The sequence below is a fragment of the Desmodus rotundus genome, chromosome 5 (assembly GCF_022682495.2).
Source record: "Desmodus rotundus isolate HL8 chromosome 5, HLdesRot8A.1, whole genome shotgun sequence".
Classification (NCBI taxonomy): domain Eukaryota; kingdom Metazoa; phylum Chordata; class Mammalia; order Chiroptera; family Phyllostomidae; genus Desmodus; species Desmodus rotundus.
This window is the reverse complement of record NC_071391.1, coordinates 41,342,699-41,363,382: the sequence shown is the minus strand read 5'-3', so window position 1 is coordinate 41,363,382 and position 20,684 is coordinate 41,342,699. Positions and strand designations below refer to the sequence as shown.

General features: G+C 37.7%; 2 protein-coding genes across 4 annotated transcripts; one reads left to right on the top strand and one right to left on the bottom strand.

Annotated features, from left to right (window-relative positions):
- Positions 1-5,253: 5,253 nt before the first annotated feature.
- Positions 5,254-7,828, bottom strand: LOC112303437 (olfactory receptor 5P80). Its single transcript, XM_024559030.3, has 2 exons — positions 7,797-7,828; positions 5,254-6,832 (listed from the first exon to the last, which is right to left on the bottom strand). The coding sequence occupies exon 2, from the start codon at positions 6,809-6,811 to the stop codon at positions 5,873-5,875; it is 939 nt and encodes a 312-aa protein (XP_024414798.2). The 5' UTR covers positions 6,812-6,832; positions 7,797-7,828; the 3' UTR covers positions 5,254-5,872.
- A 2,211-nt stretch (positions 7,829-10,039) lies between these two features.
- Positions 10,040-19,499, top strand: LOC112303222 (olfactory receptor 8U9). Of its 3 annotated transcripts, none has more exons than XM_053923620.1 (2): positions 10,040-10,157; positions 16,092-19,499. In XM_053923620.1, exon 2 carries the CDS (start codon positions 16,101-16,103, stop codon positions 17,037-17,039), a length of 939 nt encoding a protein of 312 aa, XP_053779595.1. In that variant the 5' UTR covers positions 10,040-10,157; positions 16,092-16,100; the 3' UTR covers positions 17,040-19,499. The 3 variants fall into 3 exon arrangements, with proteins under 3 accessions (XP_053779595.1, XP_045050189.1, XP_045050190.1); XM_045194254.2 differs by having other exon boundaries at positions 16,089-19,499; XM_045194255.2 differs by having other exon boundaries at positions 10,040-10,161; positions 16,089-19,499.
- The last annotated feature ends 1,185 nt before the right edge of the window (positions 19,500-20,684 follow it).

Genomic DNA, 20,684 nt, shown 5'->3' with positions numbered 1-20,684 from the left:
TTAGAAGAAAAAACTATCATAAATTTTCCCTTTCTTTACATTTCTATAGTACAACTTCCTTCAGGTAACAACTTTTGACTCTTAAAATTCTTTCATGATTGAGATTTATTAATATCCTTAAATAATATGCTTTACTAAAGAAAACTTAGAATTTCTATCTGTGTTTGTGCCCGTTTCCCTTTTTATATATATGGACATAATTGACACAATATATGGACATAATTGATACAATGGCTTTTACAAATTTTGAGAGGATCATTATAAATATCATTTGTTGAATTTATTATAAGAAGGTCAGAGTAATCAGCAGATTAAATATGAAAAAATAAATTTCAATTCAATATTCTATTTCAAAGATAAAATAAAAATTAATATATTTTTACAGATAACAAGCACTAGAATGCAGTAGTTTGAGTTTTGAAAGGTATATAGCAGTAAACAGGTAGAGTTAAAGTAGAATCTCATAGGCACAGTTATTACACATAAGCTACTCAACTTTATTCTAGCTAAACAGAGAATAAATGTAAATCTTATCCCAAGAAACTTGTTTTCACTTCCAGTAATTAGTGGTTGCATATATTTTCCAACATTTTATTCATATCCATATAATAAATATAATAACTAGCTTAGTACGTTGTCATCTCAAATTCTATATTACCTTAAAAAATCAGTTTCTTTTTTTAAGGCATTATATTTCATGTTGTATTTTTTATTTTATTTTATTATTATTATTGTTCAGTTACAGTTGTCCCACATTTTTCCCAGTTGCTCTCCTCTGCCCGCCCCCCACCACTCCCACAGTCAATCCCCACACTATTGTCTGTGCCCATGAGTCCTCTATTCATGTTCCTTGACTTGCCCCTTCCCCTTCTTTCCCCCATTATTCCCTCTCCCCTCTGACCACTGTCAGTTTGTTCTTCATTTCCATGTCTCTGGTTCTATTTTACTCATTTGTTTGTTTTGTTCATTAGGTTCCAATCATGGGTAAGATTATATGGTATTTGTCTTTCATCACCATACCATGTATATACCAAAATAAACTCAAAATGGATAAAACACTTAGATATAAGAAGTGACACCATAAAAGTCCTAGAGGAGAGCATAGGCAGGAAAATTTCAGATATTCCACGTGGCAAAATTTCACTGATATGTCCCCTAGGACAAGGGATATAAAAGAAGGAATAAACAAATGGGTCTTCATCAAACTAAAAAGCTTCTGCACAGCTAAAGAAACTGTCAGCAAAATGAAAAGGGAACCAACTGTATGGGAAAACATATTTGCCCATGATACCTTGGACAAGGGTTTGATCTCCAAAATATATAAAGAACTCACACGACTCCACACCAGGAAGACAGACAATCCAATTAAAAATGGGCAAAGGGCCTGAACAGACATTTCTCTAAGGAGGACATACAGAGGGCACATAGACACATGAAAATAGGCTCAGCATCACTAAACATCAGAGAGAAGTAAAGTAAAACCACAATGAGGTACCACTTCACACTGGTGAGAATGCCCATCATAAACAAATCAAAAAACAAGTGCAGGCAAGGTTATGGAGAAAAGGGAACCCTAGTGTATTGTTGGTGGGAATGCAGACTGGTGCAGCCACTGTGGAAAACAGTATGGAATTTCCTCAAAACACTAAAGATGAACTGCCTTTTGGACCAGTGATCCCCCTCCTGGGATTATACCATAAAAATCCTGAAACACTAATTCAAAAAATCAGTTTCTTAATCCTTCAAGTTTCCAGCTATTAATATTGTCCCCTGGCATAACTTTAATTTTCTTAAAATTTTATTTATTGTTTCCAAAATTTTTAGAGAGAGGGGAATGGAGGGAGAAAAGAGGGAGAGAAACATCGATTGGTTGCCTCTTGAATGAGCCCTGATACAACCCACAACCTAGGCATGTGCCCTGGCTGGGACTCAAACTGTAACCTTTCACTTTGTGGGACAACCCCCAACCAACTAAGCATCACTGGTCAGAGTGAAAAGAAAGCCTCTTTCATAAATGGCGCTGGGAAAATCAGAAAGCCACATGCAAAAGAATAAAACTAGACTGCTATTTGTCAACATACACAATAAATTAATTGAAAATGCATCAAAGACCTAAATATAAGACCTGAATCAATAAATAACATAAAAGAAAACATAGGTCTTTGGTATTAGACAGGATTTTATGAATTTGACCTCAAACGCAAAGGAAGCAAAAGCAAAAATAAATGAATGGGACTATATCAAACTAAAAAACTTTTGCACAGCAGAAGAAACCATCAACAAAAAGGCAACCAACTGAATGGGAAAGATATTTGCAAACAATACCTCAGATAAGGAGCTAATATACAAAATATATAAAGAACTCATAAAACACACACACATGCACACATACAAACAATTGAATTTTAAAATTGGCACAGGACCCAAACAGACATTTCTCCCATACAAATGGCCAATAGATATATGAAAAGGTGCTTACCTACACAAGCTATAAGGTAAATTCAAATCAAAACCACAATGCTTTTTTTTTCAAATAGGTTATCAATTTCTTGCTCTCTTTTCCTTCTGGAACCCCCATGATGCAAATGTTGGTACACTTGAAGTTGTCCCAGAGACCCCTTACACTGTCCCCATTCTTTTGGTCTCTTTTTCTTTTTGCTGTTCTGATTGGTTGTTAATGCTTCCTTCTCCAAATTGCTTATTTGATTCTCAGCTTCATCCATTCTACTGTTGATTCCCTATAAATTTTTCTTTTATTTCAATTAGTGTATCCTTTGTTTCTGACTGATATTTTTTATGCTGTTGAGGTTCTCACTAAGTTCACTGAGCATCCTTATAATCAGTATTTTAAATTCTGCATCTGTTTCCATTTTGTTTAGTTCTTTTCCTAGAGATTTTTTCTGTCCTTTCATTTGGGCCATGTTTCTTTTTCTCCTCCTTTGGCAGCCTCCTTGTGTTTGCTGCTATGTCTCCTAGGCTTTGTAGTGTGGCCTAGTTTAGTAGGTGTTGTGTAGGGTCCAGCATCACAGCCTTCTCTGTTACCCAAGCTGGGTACTCAAGGTGTACTCACCATGTGGGCTATGTACACCCTCCTGTTGTAGTTGAACCTTGTTGCTCTTGATGCATACAAGGTCAGCCACTGCCTGTGTTCTGTCCAGAATCACACAACATAAGCTACAAAGAAATCTTCAGATGACTACTACTCATGCTGGGCTTAGAGGTTCCCAAGCGAGGCCAAGCTGTTAACCAAGGCTTATACCTGATAGTGCTGGGCCTAGAGCAACTTATCAAGAACTATGGGGCTCACTGAAGCCAGATGCTGCTTGTTTGAAAGAATTTAGAAAAATCTGAAACATGGGCCAAGACAAATCATTTGTATGGAAAAGTCACTGGAAATAGCTTGGGTGGGCCTGAAAGTTGGGTGGTACAGGTCTCATGGAATCACTAGGGTGGGGAAAACAGTGTGAGCCAGGTTGATGGAGTCTCAGATATGGCGCCCACCTACCAGCTCTGACTCTCTGTAGCTCTGTAAAGGGAGGGTTCAGAAAAGGAACAATGGCCTCTGCCCACATTTCTGTCTAGGAGAAAGCTGCACCCAGCTCTTGCCCTGACTTGAAGACAGAAATAGACAGACTAGTCCAGCAAGTGTGAAGAGTCCCAAACAACATGAACACAGAGGCCCACAGCAAGACACATCATAATTAAAATGCTAAAGGTTAAAGACAAAGACTCTTAAAAGCAGCAAGAGAAAAGAAGTTAGTTACCTAAAGGGAACTCCCATAAGACTGTCAGCTGATCTCAAAAGAATCTTCGCAGGCTAGAAAGGATTGACAAGAAATATTCAAAGCAATGAAAAGTGAAGACCTACAACCAAGATTATTCTATCCAGCAAAGCTGTCACTAAGAATCAAAGTACAGATAAAGAGCTCTCCAGACAAGAAAAAGCTAAAGGAGTTCATCACCACCAAACCAGTATTATATGAAATGTTAAAGGGTCTTCTCGAAGAAGAAAGAGAAGATAAAAAATGTGAACAACAAAATGGCAATAAATACGTATCTATCACCAATGGAATATAATAACCAAAATAGACATACAAGTAGAAAGGAAGCGTAGATACAGAGAACAGAGAACATTTTGATGGTTGCCAGATGGGAGAGGGGTTCAGGGAATCAGTGGAAAATGTGAAGGGATTATGAAATACAAATTGATAGTTACAGAATAATCATGAACATGGAATAGACTAGACAAATCAGCACAGGGAATGGACTAGCCAAAGAACATATATGCATGACCCATGGACATGGACAATGGTGTGGGGATTGCATGAAGGAGGGGAGAGGTGGAGGAGGGCAAAGGGGGAAAACTGGGACAACTGTAATTGAATAAACATTAAAATATAATTTTTTAAAAACCACAATGAGATACCACCTTACATCTGTTGGAATGGCAATTAGCAACAAGACAACAAATAAGTTTTGGAGAGGTTGCAGAGAAAAAGGAACCCTCATTCTCTGCTGGTGGGAATGTAAACTGGTACAACCACTATGGGAAACAGTATGGAGATTCCTCAAAAAATTAAGAATAGAGTTACCATATGCCTCAGCAATCCCTCTTCTGGGTATTTACTCAAAAATTTTGAAAACATGTATTTGTGAAGGTATATGTACCTGTAGGCTCATTTGCAGCATTATCTATGGAGGCCAAGATATGGAAACTACCTAAGTGTTCTTCAATGGATGATTAGATAAAGAAGATGTGGTGTATATATATACAATGTACTACTACACAGCCATAAGAAAAGATGAATTACTGCCATTTGCAACAACATGGATCTTGAAAATAGCCTGCTAAGCACAACAAATCAGGTAGAAAAACACAAGAACCATAACATTTCATTCATACATGGGATATACAACAGAAACTAAAAAACTCTTCAACAGAGACAACAGCATGGTAGTTACCAAAGGGGAAGGAGGATGCGGGGAGGGAGAGGAGGGTAAAGGGGGTCAAAATATGGTGACATAGGGAGACTTGACTTTGGGTGGTGAGCACACAATACAATATACAGATGATGTATCATAGAATTGTACACTGGAAGCTTACATAATCTTATTAACCAATGTCAGCCAAGAAATTTAGTAAATTTTTTTTAAAGTATGTAGCATACATTTGAAAAGATTGAAACAACCTTTTTAAAAAAGTAACCTGTCTTCTTCATCTAAAAAGGATCCAGGTCATGTGAATTAGCCCCTGGTACGGTTTCTTCTTGGGACTCCTTAATATATTTTGTCAAATAAATTCCTGAAAGGAAAAAACTAGTAGCTGAATAGAGTTTTCAGGTACCTTCTGATTTGAAGGTGCTTGAAGAGGCTCACCTGCAGTGGTACTGTGGGGGGAATCCTATCGGTCACACTCAGATCACAAAGCACAGAGGATTTACAGCTACCAGAATCATTGATTTCAGTCCTTACATTATCTGTACAGCACAGACTCCACCTCTTCAGATGGTGAGATCTTGGATAGCAACACTATTCTCTATTTCCCAGTCAAGGAATTTCAGATGCTTCCAGCTGTTAATTCCAAAGACTGCATTCAATGAGCATAGAACTTACTTGAAAATATTTGTACAATACTTGTAGATGCAACAAATGGTAGGTGAAGTAAGGATAAAGCAATTATTTTTTTTTACTAGATATCCCTCTTTTAGTGCATGCACATTTATTCTTTACACTGAAAATTTTCTTGAGGATAACAATGAAATTTATGAATCTAGAATACTATGAATATACAATGAAATTTACTTAGTATATTATCCATTCATTTGCAGAAGAGGTCCTCATTATATACTGTTTATTATTAAAATCAGTTACTTTAGGACCACCAGTGTGTTCTAGCCATCAGTTTTTGCATTGCCTCTTTCACCTCTTTGTTCCTCAGACTGTAGATGAGAGGGTTCAGCATCGGGATCACCACCGTGTAGAACACAGACACCACTTTGTTTTGTTCTGTTGAGTAGCTGGACTTGGGCATGACATAAATGAATGTGATGGTCCCATAGAAAAGGGTGACCGCCGTGAGGTGAGATGAGCAGGTGGAGAAGGCTTTGTGGCGTCCCTCAGTGGAGCACATCTTCAGGATTGAGAAAAGGATGTAGACATAAGACAGAACAATGATAAACACAGTGACCACAATGATGGAACCAGAAGAGATGGCTGGAACTATTTCAGAAGTAAAATCATGAAAACAGGAAAGCTTCAAAAGTGGTGAATAGTCACAGAAAAAGTGATTGACTTTATTTGGTCCACAGAAGGATAGACTTAATATACAGCCTGTAAATGTCCAAGCATTTACACACCCTCCTACATAGGACGTCCCCACTAAGAGAATGCAGATTCTGGGGGACATGTGCGTGGAGTAGAGCAGTGGGGAGCAGATGGCCTCATAGCGATCATAGGCCATGGCAGCCAGCAGGAAGCACTCAGCTGTCCCAAATGTGACCACAGAACAGAGCTGGGCTATACAACCAGCAACATGGAGAGAGGTTCCTTTCTTGAGGAAGCCCATGAGCATAACAGGGGTGACTGATGAGGAGTAACCAATGTCTACAAAGGCCAAGTGGCAGAGGAAAAGGTACATTGGTGTGTGGAGCTGAGGGCTGCCTCTGATTAACATGATTATGCTGACGTTGCCCATTAAGGTGACAACATAGATTCCTAGAAACACAATAAATAAAATGACACAAGCTGTAGCATTCTCTGTTAACCCCAAAATAATGAATTCTTTCACAGCTGTATGGTTTCCAGTCCCCATCTATACTGGAAATGCTGCCCACTGAAAGCAAAACAAGTGGATATTAGGACAGAAGAAAATATTGTACTTTGCATACTTATTTTATAGAGGCTGTATAATAAAAATTACAGAAACATAGACACACTAGTGTAAGTTTGGTACAAAGTGCTTTCATACACAATACCTCATGTAAAACTTGATAGTACATATATTTATTGATGTAGGCCAGGAATTTAAAAAAAAATTTTAACTTAACAAACCTACCTCATTCTTGCATTACACTGTTAGGTGTCAGGTGTTTCCTGAGCCAGAAAGACCAACTAAAACTTCAGAATAATATTTTTTCTTCAAGTAGTAAGTGTCAAGAAGATTGAATTCAAACATACATGCACACCATCACAGTCATGTGTTCAACCAGCTACACGTCACAGTTTTGTCCTTAACAGAAATTCCTGAATTATGTTACCTCTGAATAACGAGCAATAGTATGCCATGTTATGAACACATTATAACTGTGAGTCTGAACTTCCAAGCTCTAGTTTCCTTATCTTTGTTCAGGACAGACATGGAACTTTATTAACTAAGTATGGACCCAAGACAGACTGAAAGCTTAAAATTTTAAAGAAAATAGATGTGTATGAGACAAATTCGGAGTTAGTCACGAGTGCCATTATGGCCTGGAAACAAAGTATTGTGCAAAATGCCGTGAGCTTTGGAGCCATACAGGCTTGGGTTCAAATTACAACTTTGCCATTATCTGTGGAATCTTAGACAATTTACATGAACTCTTCCACCTTCGTTACTTTATTTATTAAATATATATATATATATATAGCTGGTAGGCTTCTTGTGTGAAATAAGATGAGGTACATGGTAACAGCAAACCACTCACAGAGGTAAGTGGATGCTCAACAAACGATTATTTCCTTAGAATAACCAAACCTTAACTTCAAATATAAAAACTAGGAAAAGCATTTCTATATCAATGTATAAAGAAAACTGTTACCTGCAGATGCTGGTACCTTAACAATAAGGACAATTGCCAAGTAAATGTCACTGTAGAACAAGGCTATATATATGAGATTTGGGCTCTTTGGGGATATAGCCCCTTGAGTACGTTACTTGTTTTTGAACATTCCACTGAAAAGTCAAGACAGAGAAAGTTACAGGCATACACATCTTGTCTAAGAACATCTAAACGTTCTTATGACTGCGTAAGAAAACTTTTGATGGATTGCTAAATCATTCTAACTATTTTAGGACTCACAAGAATAAACAGAGTCTGCCAGGTATCATTTCATTTTGAAATAGAAATTTTTCAGGGACAAAATAAATGCTTATGTTTTTTACATATTTTTAGATGATGCCACCTTTACATTTAAACTAAGCGTTTTATTTTGAAATAATCATAGATTCACATACAGTTGTAAGTAATAATAATACAAAAATCCCATATACCCTTTACTGAGTTTCTCCAAATGGTAACATCTTGCCAAACTATAGTATTGTACAATAGCATTTCAAGAATTTTTTTATTATGTTATATCCCTACATGTCTCTAGCAATTTTCCTTGCACTGAATACTACACGTTAATACAGCCACTCTTGCTTTCTTTCAGTTAGTGCTTACTTGCTACATCTTATTTCATCTTTTAACTTTCAACCAGCTTATATTATATAAAGTTCTGTAATAAGAAGATGAGTATTTCAATTTTTATTTTTGTTTTCAAGTTACTTACAAAGTGTATTTTAAACATGTACATTTACAAGTTAAGTACTTGGGGGAGGAATATGCAAACAAATAATAATAGTACAATGACAAATGCGAAGGTAATATGAAATATGGGCAAATAAAGAGTTTAAAATTTCAAACTGGGCATGAGTAAACATGGACCAGAAAGATCCTCAAAGTCAAGTACATTTGCCTGTAAATAAGTTTAAATGTCTGGAGGCAATTATAAAACGTAGCATGTAACAATAGCTTTGAAGTATGAATTAGTTCATTAATGGCTATGGTTCTAGGTATGCAGTTGGTCAATAAAGTACAATTTTCACATAAGCCATAATTAAAAGAGCAGGAAAGAGAGGGTCATGAGGATTCTGCAAGCTCTTTGAATGGCCACCCATGTGGAAGGAGGACACACCTGCAGTGCACGTCACATACCAACACCTCATTATCTTACCACTAACACGTCTTTATCTTAGTCGGCTTTAAATTTAGCATGAAGAAGTCAGTGATGCCCCATATTTTACTATCAAACTTACATTTCACTCTACACCAAATATCGCCTAGAAATTCTCCCCCCTCACCAGAATGAAAAGTCATAGATTTACATGCCCCAAGTTACTTCAAAGGACACAATTGACTAGGAAGGGCCATTAGAACGATGACTACAGATCTGACACAAACAAATTCTGTTCCAGCGTCCTCCTCTTTGGTATGAATTACTGAACTTGGGAAATGTTGGGAGAGAGAAAATGCACTTTGTAATTGGAGAATGCTGTCACCTTAGCTTGCCCTTGCTTTGAATGCTGAGGTGCGGGCAGTGCTAAATCACCGTAATTAATGGCCTAGAGAACCAGGCTCTCATCTCTTCCCTCGTGGCCATGAGGAAAGACCCAGTGCACTGAAAAATTGACCTGGCCACGTCAGGTAGTACAGATTGCCCCAGTTTCAATAGAAAGTGAATGGGGGAGAGTGAAAGTAAGGAGAACTCTGGGACCAGTAGAACATTTAGTCTCTGACCTGCTTTTGAATATGATTTTATTACTTAATTTGATTAACAGGAAACAATAGGGAAAATGAAAATAGAAGAAACAAAGACGACTTTTATGCTATATTTTGTAATAAATATGCTAGCCAAGGCCTTGTTTTCTTTGCAAGCAAAAATATCCCATAGGTATATCTTAGTTATACAATCTTTGTATGACAATGCCTAATTCCCTATAAAATATTAACTGGTCCCCCACCCCAGCCACAACTTCAAGGCCACCCACTGCAGATGCCCTGCCAAGAGCAGGAAGTCTGTCTCCAAGCATCAGGGACTTAAGAGTCATCCAAAGAACATACCCCAAAGCAGCATAACCTGAGGCATAATTAGTTACCAAGATGACTCAGGGATTTTAATTCCCAAGGGTGGGTAAGTCAGATGTAAAATACTCACAGAACCTTCCTTGGTATCCAGGAAGCTATGGAATAACAAGAGAAAACAAACTCCTTACACTTTAATGTTATAAATACAGGTTTGTTGGTGTGCAACACAGAAACCAAGTCTTCTAGCGAGACATGAAGAGGCCTGTTTGTCCAGTTGGAAATACTCTTAAGTGGATGCTTCCTTGGCATTGGGAATCCTGACTGTCCAATTGGGTGGGTAAGTTGTATCTACTTACAAGGCTGTCATAATAAAAACTACAAGGCAGCCAAGAGAAGATTTTCAGTTTTAGAAGAGGACCGGGCTTTAGGACGGGTGTGCTTTGCTTCTCAGAGAAGTAAATGGGAAAGGGTTGGTTGACTCTTATTTGAAAAAGCTGAGATTTTTGGTCATTGTATTAGTCTATGAGGAAACAGAAACAGGAACCTGATAAACTCGTGAAGCCTCTGACATTTCATGCGAAATTTTGTATTTGTGAAACTTCCTAGGAACAGATGATTACCTTTCATCAGACTCTCCAAGGTATTCATATGCCCCTCCCTTCCCCGGGGCTAAGAGCATTTCCTAAGTTAGTCAACAAAGTTGTTGGAGTTGTTCAAGCAATGAATACTAAAACACAAAACAGCATTCTGAACTATCGAAGGTTGACCATATCAGCTAAACAACAATAAAGGTTAAAAGTGCCTGAAAGAACTAAAAAAAAGCATGACTGAACTCACCCTAATATGCCTAAACTTTTCTCATAGGTGTTAAAATTAGAAAATAGAGAAAAAAGTCATGAAATGAATACATTCTGAGGAATCATATATGGGGAGGTAGTATAGTTTAAGCTGATGGTTCTGGAATCAGCCTACCTGGTTTCAAATCCTGGCGTATTTACTTTATCTGCTTTGTGAATTTAGAAAAACTACTGAATATTTCTATGTCTCAGTTTTCTCACTAAAAAATTAGGGAAATAATTATATTAAATAAAATAATGTATGTAAAATAGAACCTTGGCACATTAAATATGTTCAATCAGTACTTAAGTTTGAGAATAATTAAATCACAATACTCAGTATTTGGTTTTTTTTAAAAGAGCCATTAGTTTTCTCTCGGGTAGAAAATTATAGATCAAATATTTATTATTAGAGATTTATTTTTTTGTTTTTCCTGGGATTTGTCATCAGGTCTAGTTATATTCTAAGAACTAATAGACCAAACATTGTTGTTATCAATAAGCTTCCATCTTAATTGCCCTTGAGGAAAGGGCAGAAAAAATCTCCTTTGGATAAATGATGAATAAATATTTAGCTAATGGAAAAGAAATTTTTTTAAATCTAGAAACTTGAGAGCATTAACATGTTTTAGAAATTTCGGAGGCAAATGTGTCATTGTATCATTATAGCTAACTTAGAAAAAATCTATCATGCAAAAGCTCTGGGGGAGGGAGGTGGGACTGGCTGGGGTGGGGTGGAGGGAAGGGGAGAAAATGCAGACAATTGTAACTGAATAAAAATAAATAAATAAATTTTTTAAAAAAGAAAATCAATTGTGTAAAAAAAAAAAAAGCTCTCAATAAGGCTAGAGTCTGCCCACTGGGTTCTTGGGTTCTTGGGTTCTTCCATAGTTATTAAACCATTCCAGTTACTAACCTAGACCGGTTATAACTTGAAGTGAGAACAGTTGTATAGACAGTCCCTGACTTACAATGATTCAACTTAAAATTTTTCAACTTTGCAATAGTGGGAAAGCAATGTGCCTTTAGTAGAAACAGTACTTGGAAACTGATCTTTCCTAGGCTGGCAATAGGAGGTACGATATTCTCCTGTGATGTGAGGCAGTGGCAGCAAGCCACAGCTCCCAGTCACGCGTGCGATCACAGGGTCAACAGCGGGCACTCCACAGCACACTGTGTTGCCAGGGTTTTTTGAATATTGTGTTTTGTATTCCATCATGTCTACAGAATGCCCGTCTTGTCTCCTGCTTCTGGTAAGAAGAAAGCAATTACTAGTGTTCTAAGCACATTTAAGGTAGGCTAGGGGCTAAGCTATGATGTTTGGTAGGTTAGGTGTATAAAATGCATTATAACTGATGATATTTTCAACTTAAATGGGCTTATCAGGATGTAACCCCAGTGTAAGTCAAGGAGCATGTGGAACAGGAAGACTTGAATTCAGAAGAATGTTTTCTTGCCTATAGATAACAAAGAATCCAGAACAACATATATTTTACTGAGTAAGATTATGTCCGTGCCTGAAGATCCCAAGGTCTGGTTTTGTTCTAAGCTATTACTGGAAGAGATAAGACTACAACAACACAGATCTCATTTCTCATAAGCCAGGTGTGCCATAAATGCCTGTACTTAAAAGACTTCTTACCACTTCCTGACATGAGTTAGTCTGAACATCTTTGGGCACCTAAGACGGCTGCTCCTATCCCCAGCCTTAAAGATACACTTTTCCCAAATAGCTGTCCTTTTTAACCCTTGCTGTTACCTATTTTTCTCCCCCTGAATGATCTCACTAATTCCCACAGCTTTTACATCCTAGCCAGTGTTCCTACTGACACCTTTCTCTCTTCAATCCATTTTGCACGTACTGCCAAATTAACTCCCTGAAAGCTGAGCACTGGTCAAGTCATTCTACTACCCAAATGTCTATTGATTGGGTCTACATTCAGTAGTTATTAAAATCTCCCTAGCACACAAAACTCTTAACAATATGGCGTAGCCTATCCCCATCCAGTTTGTTTGGCACTAATCTTTCATATATACTTGCTTTTACCCAAAAAGATGCTCAGAGTCCCCCAAACATGCTCTGAGCTGTTTTGACTCAACTCCTTGCTCAACTGTCCCCTCCCAAAATGCTCTCCTCTAATCCACCTCCCACATTTTGAGGTTCTTTCCATCTTCCAATGGCAATCTCAGTTCATTTCAAAGGCTTCCTACTCCCTACCGAATACAGACATGCATTTCGAGTCACGTTATCACTCACAGGCAGTACTACCTTCAAATCCAGAAGAAAGGGACCCTGCCTTGGCCACATCCTTTAAGGCAATTCTGGGCCTATTTCTACTGCACCCCACCCCATGGGACAGGTGCCCACCTACAGTACCTTATGTCCACCCTTTATAGACCATCGTCCATAAAACAGGACCCTAAAATTCCTGCCCAAATGGCCCCTCACTTACTCCCAGAGTCTATGAGAGTCTCTTTCCCAGATCACCTTTGTCAGGGAGAACCACACCGCTGGTGTTCACACACCTAAGCTGTAAAAGTAGCCAAGGGGTAGCTGTTGGCAGGGGTTGAACAGAGTGAGTACCCGCAGGCTGCCATATCCACGTCTGCAGCCATGAGTGTGGGCTGGAGACGCGTTCTCTTCACCACCTCATTCCAGCATGAACTCCAGGTACTCCGAGTATTCCACCTTCCAAATTATTATAAGGTATATTTGCTAAGGGGGGGATGATAGAACATATTTTATTATCTTTATTTTTTTAACTGTGCATATTAGGCATACGATATGAGGGCCTCCATTTGTTGTTCTTGCCCAATGTCAAAGGTAGGCTTGCTCCTAGGGAGCCTATGCTTCACTACACCAAATATTTGTATTTCTTTAATGCCTTGTCTTTCCAAATACCAGTTATGTTGCACAGCGTGTGTATATCCTCTCTGTTTATAATGCCTGAGAGTCTCCTTGTACGTGAAGAATCCTTTCAGAAGTTGAAAGGTAAAAACTGCCACCATCGTCATTATTTTAATATTGCTCTGGAAGTACTAGCCAATACTAATAGATAAGAAAAGGGAATGAAAGATACTATATAGAAGTAAGGGAGGAAATTCATACCCCTTTTATATTATATGAATTTGTATTTGAAAAACCCAAGAGACTCATCTTTTAAAAATCACTAAATGATAGGAAAATAGTTACAAAATTAATTTATAAAAATCTGCCTGACTAATGTGGCTCATTGAATTGGGTGTCTTTCCACAAACCAAAAGGATGCTGGTTCAATTCCTGGTCAGGACAAATGTGTGGATTGGGGGCCAGGTCCCCCACTGGGGGCATGAGAGAGGCAAACAATCAGTGTTTCTCTCACACATTGATCTTTCTCTCCCACTCTTTCTCCTTCTCTCCTGTTTCTCTAAAATTAAATAAGTAAAATATTTTTTAAAATTGATTTATAAAAGTCAGTAACTCTACCATATGTAAATAATGCTTAACACACAAAATTAAAAGAAAAAGATTTCATTTACAATAGTTATGAAAAGATAAAATGCCTGTGAATAGACTTTAAAGAAATATGTAAGGATGTTGATCCATAAAGTTTAAAGAAAACTTTAAAACTCTATTTAGGAAAGTCTTTAATAAATAAAATACATGCGTTAGTTATAGAAAAAAAGATTCAGTTGTAAAGATGTCAATTCTCCTTAAGTTAACATATTAAATGCAGTAGCATTTTAAATACAAACAGGATTTTTGGAGGGGGTGTAATTCAATGAAATGCTAACAGTCATCTGGAAAAATACACATGTCAAAATAATCATAAAATTTGCCACCAGATTTAAAAATCAAATATATATATATATAAAATGTTTGGCTCTTGTTCTAGAAGAGACTGCAAAGAAAAAGAATCAGAAATTGATCCAGCTAGTTGTGTTTTATCCATCAGTAGATGAGTGGATAAAACAACTATGGGACATTTACACAATGGAATACTACTAGGCCATAAAAAGAAGAAAAATTTTACCCTTTGCAACAGCATGGATGGACATAGAGAACATTATGCTAAGTGAAATAAGCCAGTCAGGAAAAGACAAACACCATATGATCTCACTCATATGTGGAATCCAATGAACAAACTGAACTAACAAGCAAAATAGAGACAGACTCATAGATAACAGGAAGGTAGCCAGGGACAGGGAGGTTAGGGAATGGAGGGATCAAGCAAAAAGGAACTGGTTGTGTTTTACTGTAAAATAAGGCTGGAGTTTTAAATCAACCAAATCATCTGGAAATTAATTCACCATTAAATGGCATTAGCATACCTGGCAAGTTATTTGAAGAAATAAATTTAAAAAGTTGATTACCTTATTCCTCATTTCAAAATTAAACTCCAGATAGATCAAAGATTTATGTAAATATAAAAATTTACATAAGATCTGATGTAACGTGAAAAATGAAATCCAGTAAACCTCTAGAATGGAAAAAGAAATATTTTTAAAATAATATTAAATTGAAGACTTATCTAACCATGTCACAAAGATCAAAATTTGAAAAGAAAAAGACTGGTATACTTGACACCAGACCATTTTAAAATTTACTGTATAGCACAAAGAAAAATTACCATACCAACATTAAGTAACAAAACAAAACAATTTGCAATGCATAGGTCCAAAAAATGGCTGATTTCCTTAACAAAATAATCTCACTCATATGTGGACTCTAATGAACAAACTGAACTAACATGCAAAATAGAGACAGACTCATAGATAGAGAGCAGGCTGACAGCTCTGGTGGTGGGGTTGGGGGTAGAGGGATCAAGCAAAAAAGAGAAAGAACTCATTGACACGGTCAACAGTGCGTTGATTGTGGAGGGAAGGGTAGAGGTGGAAGAGGATATTAGGGGGATAAATGGTAATGAGAAAAATACAATAAAAAAGAGCCCCTGTAAATAAAGTACTCAGAAGACCAACAACATAATAAACGATTAGCAAAGGCACTGACTAATTACAGAAAAAGAAATATACATGCAAATAATTATTTGACAAAATGCTAACCATTACTCATAATTTTTTAAAAACAAACAAATCAAGAGGACATGAGTTACCAATATTCACCCTCACAGTGGCAAAGGTTTAAAATTTGATAAACCTGGGTTTGTGACAAAATCAGTATTCTTGCACAATATTGTTGGGAGTATAATTTTGTGCAATTTACTTGAAGGTCAGTATGTCAATCTCCATCAAAAGAGAGAATGACTGAACTCAGACTTTTCTGGGTCTGTCTTAGCAGAATAAAGTCCATTGGCTAACAGCAGCCTTTAACCACTGGGAGCGTGAAGCCCACTTTTTGTCACCTGGTTCTGGAACAAAGAGGTAAGAGCTTTTGTTTTTAAGTACCTACTCATTTTGAAGGCATATTTTTTTTTCTTTTTCCAACAAGAAGGAGAACAAAATGGCCAGAGACAATCATACCACAGTGACAGAATTTGTCCTCATGGGATTCACAGACCGCCCTGAGCTTCAGCTTCCGCTCTTTGTGGTGTTCCTGTCCATTTATCTCATCACCCTGCTCGGAAACCTTGGCTTGATACTGCTCATCAAGGTGGATCCCAGGCTCCACACTCCCATGTACTATTTCCTCAGCCATCTGGCATTCATTGACCTTTGTTACTCATCTTCCATTGGGCCCAAGATGCTGCAAAATTTATTGGTGAAGAAAAAAACCATTTCCTTTCTGGCCTGTTTTGCCCAGCTGTACTTCTCTAGTGCCTTTGCCACTACTGAATGCTTCCTCTTGGCCACAATGGCCTATGACCGCTATATGGCTATCTGCAACCCCCTGATTTACTCAGCCATTATGACTCGGCGGGTCTGCAAGGAGTTGGTGGTAGGGGTCTATACCTATGGCTTGCTAAACTCTGTGATACAGACAGTTCTGACCTTCCAGTTGTCTTTCTGCGACTCAAACGTCATCCATCATTTCTACTGTGCCGACCCCCCTCTCCTTGCCCTCTCCTGCTCAGACACCCGGAACAAAGAAAAGCAGCTCTTGATCTTCTCAGCAGTGAACCTCACTGGGTCCCTCCTGACTGTCCTCATCTCCTACATTTGCATCCTCTCTTCCATCATAAAAATTCAGTCTTCCGAAGGCAAGTGCAAAGCATTTTCCACCTGTGCCTCTCACCTCACTGTGGTCATCATCTTCTATGGAACATTGTTTTTCATGTACCTGCGGCAACCTAAAGCAAGGAATTCACGGAAGTACAACAAAGTGGTCTCTGTGTTTTATAGTCTTGTAATTCCCATGCTCAACCCCCTAATCTATAGCCTGCGGAACACGGAAGTAAAGGATGCCCTGAAAAAGATGATAGAGGGCAAAGAGTTACAGTGAGTGAGTTCGCAGAATCTACCATCGGGAAAGTAGGATAAACTGACATGGTGTGACCACTGTGATTGAAATTAGCAGCCCAGTTGTTATCCAATCAGGAAGCAAACTGTCAATCCCATTTGGATTTTTTAATGACCAAAAAGTACTAGGCCACTTGCTTGACATAGTAATGTTTAATCCAGTCAATTATCATAGACTAATCAGAATTTATAAACTAGAGTATTAGTAACTATGTCCTTCATATGTTGAAAATGAAGTGACTTACTCCAAGTTAGGTAATAATATGAGCTCTAAAATCAAAAATATTTTAAAAGCAACTTTCTGGGTGAAACTATAAATTAATGAAGGTGGGTACAAAAGCCAAACATTAGTATCTATGATGTTAGAAACGTTTTCCAGCTTGAAACAGACTATGTAGCAGCAAATCTTTTGTTAGTCTTAAAAACATACTGCTATAGATGGTGGTTAAATTTCATAAAAAGCTTATTTAATCTAAATGTAGTTGAAATACCACATGCTTAAAATAAACAATAGAAAAAATAGTATTAGAACAAAAAAAGGGAGGGAAGAACTTAAAAGCTGTGAGTCAGTTAAATGTCTTTGTTTACAAAAGGAAGTTTAATTAGAATAGATAAAGAGGGTTTAGGCTATTTTCAGAGATGTTGAAAGGGTCATTTAATCAACAGCCAGGCTTTAGTTTTTATAGTCTCTGAAAAGTGCAGCTACAGTGACTTTTAGGGGAGGGGGTGAGAGAGAGAAGGGGAGTCATACATGAACTTAGGGAAAGAGAAGTAAAGGAGCAAAAGAAAGGGAAAGAGCCGAGAGCTTCCTGAGTAACCAGGCACAGTATGCATGTTTCTGAGATGAAATTATTGTCATAAATAATTTGGACGACCTAGAGAAATACTTTAGTTTTGTAACATTTTCCATGTATTTTATTTCTGTTTTCTCAGATCCGTTATGACAACTTTCTTGGAGATAACTCTGTATAAGTTCTTGCTGTTTGTGGGGATAGGTGAAAGAAAAATCTCAATTTTTTAAATTTAGGCAAAAATATAAACACTCCATGGTTTTTCTAAGTCTCAATTCTGATACTTCTTTTGAAAATAATTCATAAGACACACACATTCGCCATAAATCATTTGATATTTTTCCACAATAAATTAGATTGTTTGAAAGTGTGATTACCATTTTGACTTTTTCTTTCTAATTGCTAAGAACATATATCGCCAATCGACTACAAATACGTTCAAAACTAATAAAGAGGAATCCCGGCCAAGATGGAGGCATAGGTAGAAACCCTTTGCTTCCTTGTACAACCAAAAGGAGGATAACAGCCAATGTAAAATCAATAAACAACCAAAAACACCAGAAAATCAAACTGCATGGAACTCCAACAACCAAGGAATTAAAAAAAAAAAAATCAACCAGAACAACCAGACCAGTGTACCAAGACAAAGAAACATGGCCCAAATGAAAGAACAGAGCAAAGCCTCAGAAATAGAACTAAGCGAGGAGGATATCACCAACCTATCTAACTGAGAATTTAAAGCCCTGGTAATCAAAATGCTCAATCAGTTGAGCTTGGTTGAAAAATTAAAAAACAAATGTAGGATACCCAAAATGAAATAAAGCAAAATATTCAGGGAACCAACAGTGACAGGAAGGAAACCAGGACTCAAAGCAACAATTTGGAACAAAAGAAAAAAAATAAACATCCAACCACAACATAATTAAGAAACAAAAATTCAAAAAAGTGAAGAGACTCTTACAAACCTCTGGGACAACCTGAAACGTTCCAATATCTGAATTATAGGGGTGCCAGAAGGAGAAGGACAACAGCAAGAAATTGAAAACTTATTTGAACAAATAATGAAGGAAAACTTCCCCAATCTGGCAAAGGAAATAAACATCCAGAAAGCCCAGAGAGTCCCAAAGAAGTTGGACCCAAAGAGGAACACACCAAGGCACATCATCATTAAGTTACCCAAGATTAAAGATAAAGAGAAAATCCTAAAAGAAGCCAGGGGAAAGCAGAGAGTTACCTACAAAGGAGTGCCCATTAGCCTATCAGCTGATTTCTCAAAAGAAACCTTGCAGGCAAGAAGGGACTGGAAAGAAATATTTGAAGTTATGAAAGGTAAGGACCTACATCCAAGATTACTCAATCCAGCAAGCCTATCATTTAGAATGGAAGGGCAGATAAAGTGCTTCCCAGATAAGATCAAGTTAAAGGAGTTCATCATCACCAAGCCCTTATTATATGAAATATTAAAGGGACTTACCTAAGAAAAAGAAGATCAAAAATATGAACAGTAAAATGGCAACAAACTCACAACTATCAACAAATGAACCTAAAAGAAAAGAAAAACAAAAACTAAGCAAACAACTAGAATAGGAACAGAATCAGAGAAATGGATATCACACAGAGGGATTTCAGTGGGGAGAGGGGATGTGAGGAATGGGGAAAAGGTACAGGGAAGAAGAAGCATAATTGGTAGGCATAAAATAGAAGGGGAGAGGTCAAAAATGGTATAGGAAACAGAGGACTCAAAGAACTTACATGTACAACCCATGGACATGAACTAAGGGGGGGGGGGCGGAATGCTGGAGGGTTGGGGGCAGGGCAGAGGGGGGGTAGAGGGGGGAAAATGTAATAGCAAAATCAATAAAAGATACTTAAAAAATAATCAAGAAACTAAGGGGTTCCTTTTACTCCCAAATATGGGGTTTATTTTATTGTTTTCATGCTGCTTGTGATCCAGTAATTTAGAAAAAGTTAAATATTTATAACTTTTCTTACTTAACTCAGAAACCTTTGTGGAGACGTCAGTTACAAACTGTATTCCTAAACACCTGGGGATGGGGTGCTGTCTGTGTTTAAAAAGAAAGATAATACCAGAGGCACAGAGTGAGGAAAGGTATAACACAAGCCCAGGAGGTCGGGGAGTTTGCACAGATAAGAACAACAGCAGAGCAAAGTCAGAGGGACAATGTGAGACATTATTAGACCCAGAGCTCCTTGCGACTCAGCAGGTTATCACTCTGCACCCCAGGACCCACCACAGAACAGATAGGGCATAACTGTTTGCTGACCCAAATTGAACTCTTCTATTTTCATTCCTAATTCCAATGGATGGGTGCATGAGATGCCCAGTAATGGCCCCATGGTTGGGAAGTAACTGAGAGAAGTATGTTACTAGGGTTATGACAGGAGGACTGTGTTTCAATACTCCCCTCCCCACAACAAGATTAACATACTGAAGGCAGGGAGACATGTGAGGGCAACTACAGTGAAACCAGTGAAAGGAGTGCGTGTGGGAAGCTGGTATGTGCATCGGGAAGATGGTGGTGGCCTGACTTGTCGATGGACCACGACAGGCAAGGGGCCATTACTCTTCTGAGATAAAGAAAACGAGCAGGTACCAACATTGAGGTGAGAAATTATGTTTTCAATAAAAAGACACATCCATTACTTAAATTCTTTTCCAACTATTTCCATGTCAGTTTAGCTTAGAAAGAGAAAGTCAGTAGATACTACTCGTTTTAATACATGCCTCTCAGCAAATGAGTTATACCCATGTTTCTAACGAGACATTTGGTGTAAGAGTAATTTCATCATTTCTTCAGTTCTTTTTAGAGGAAACT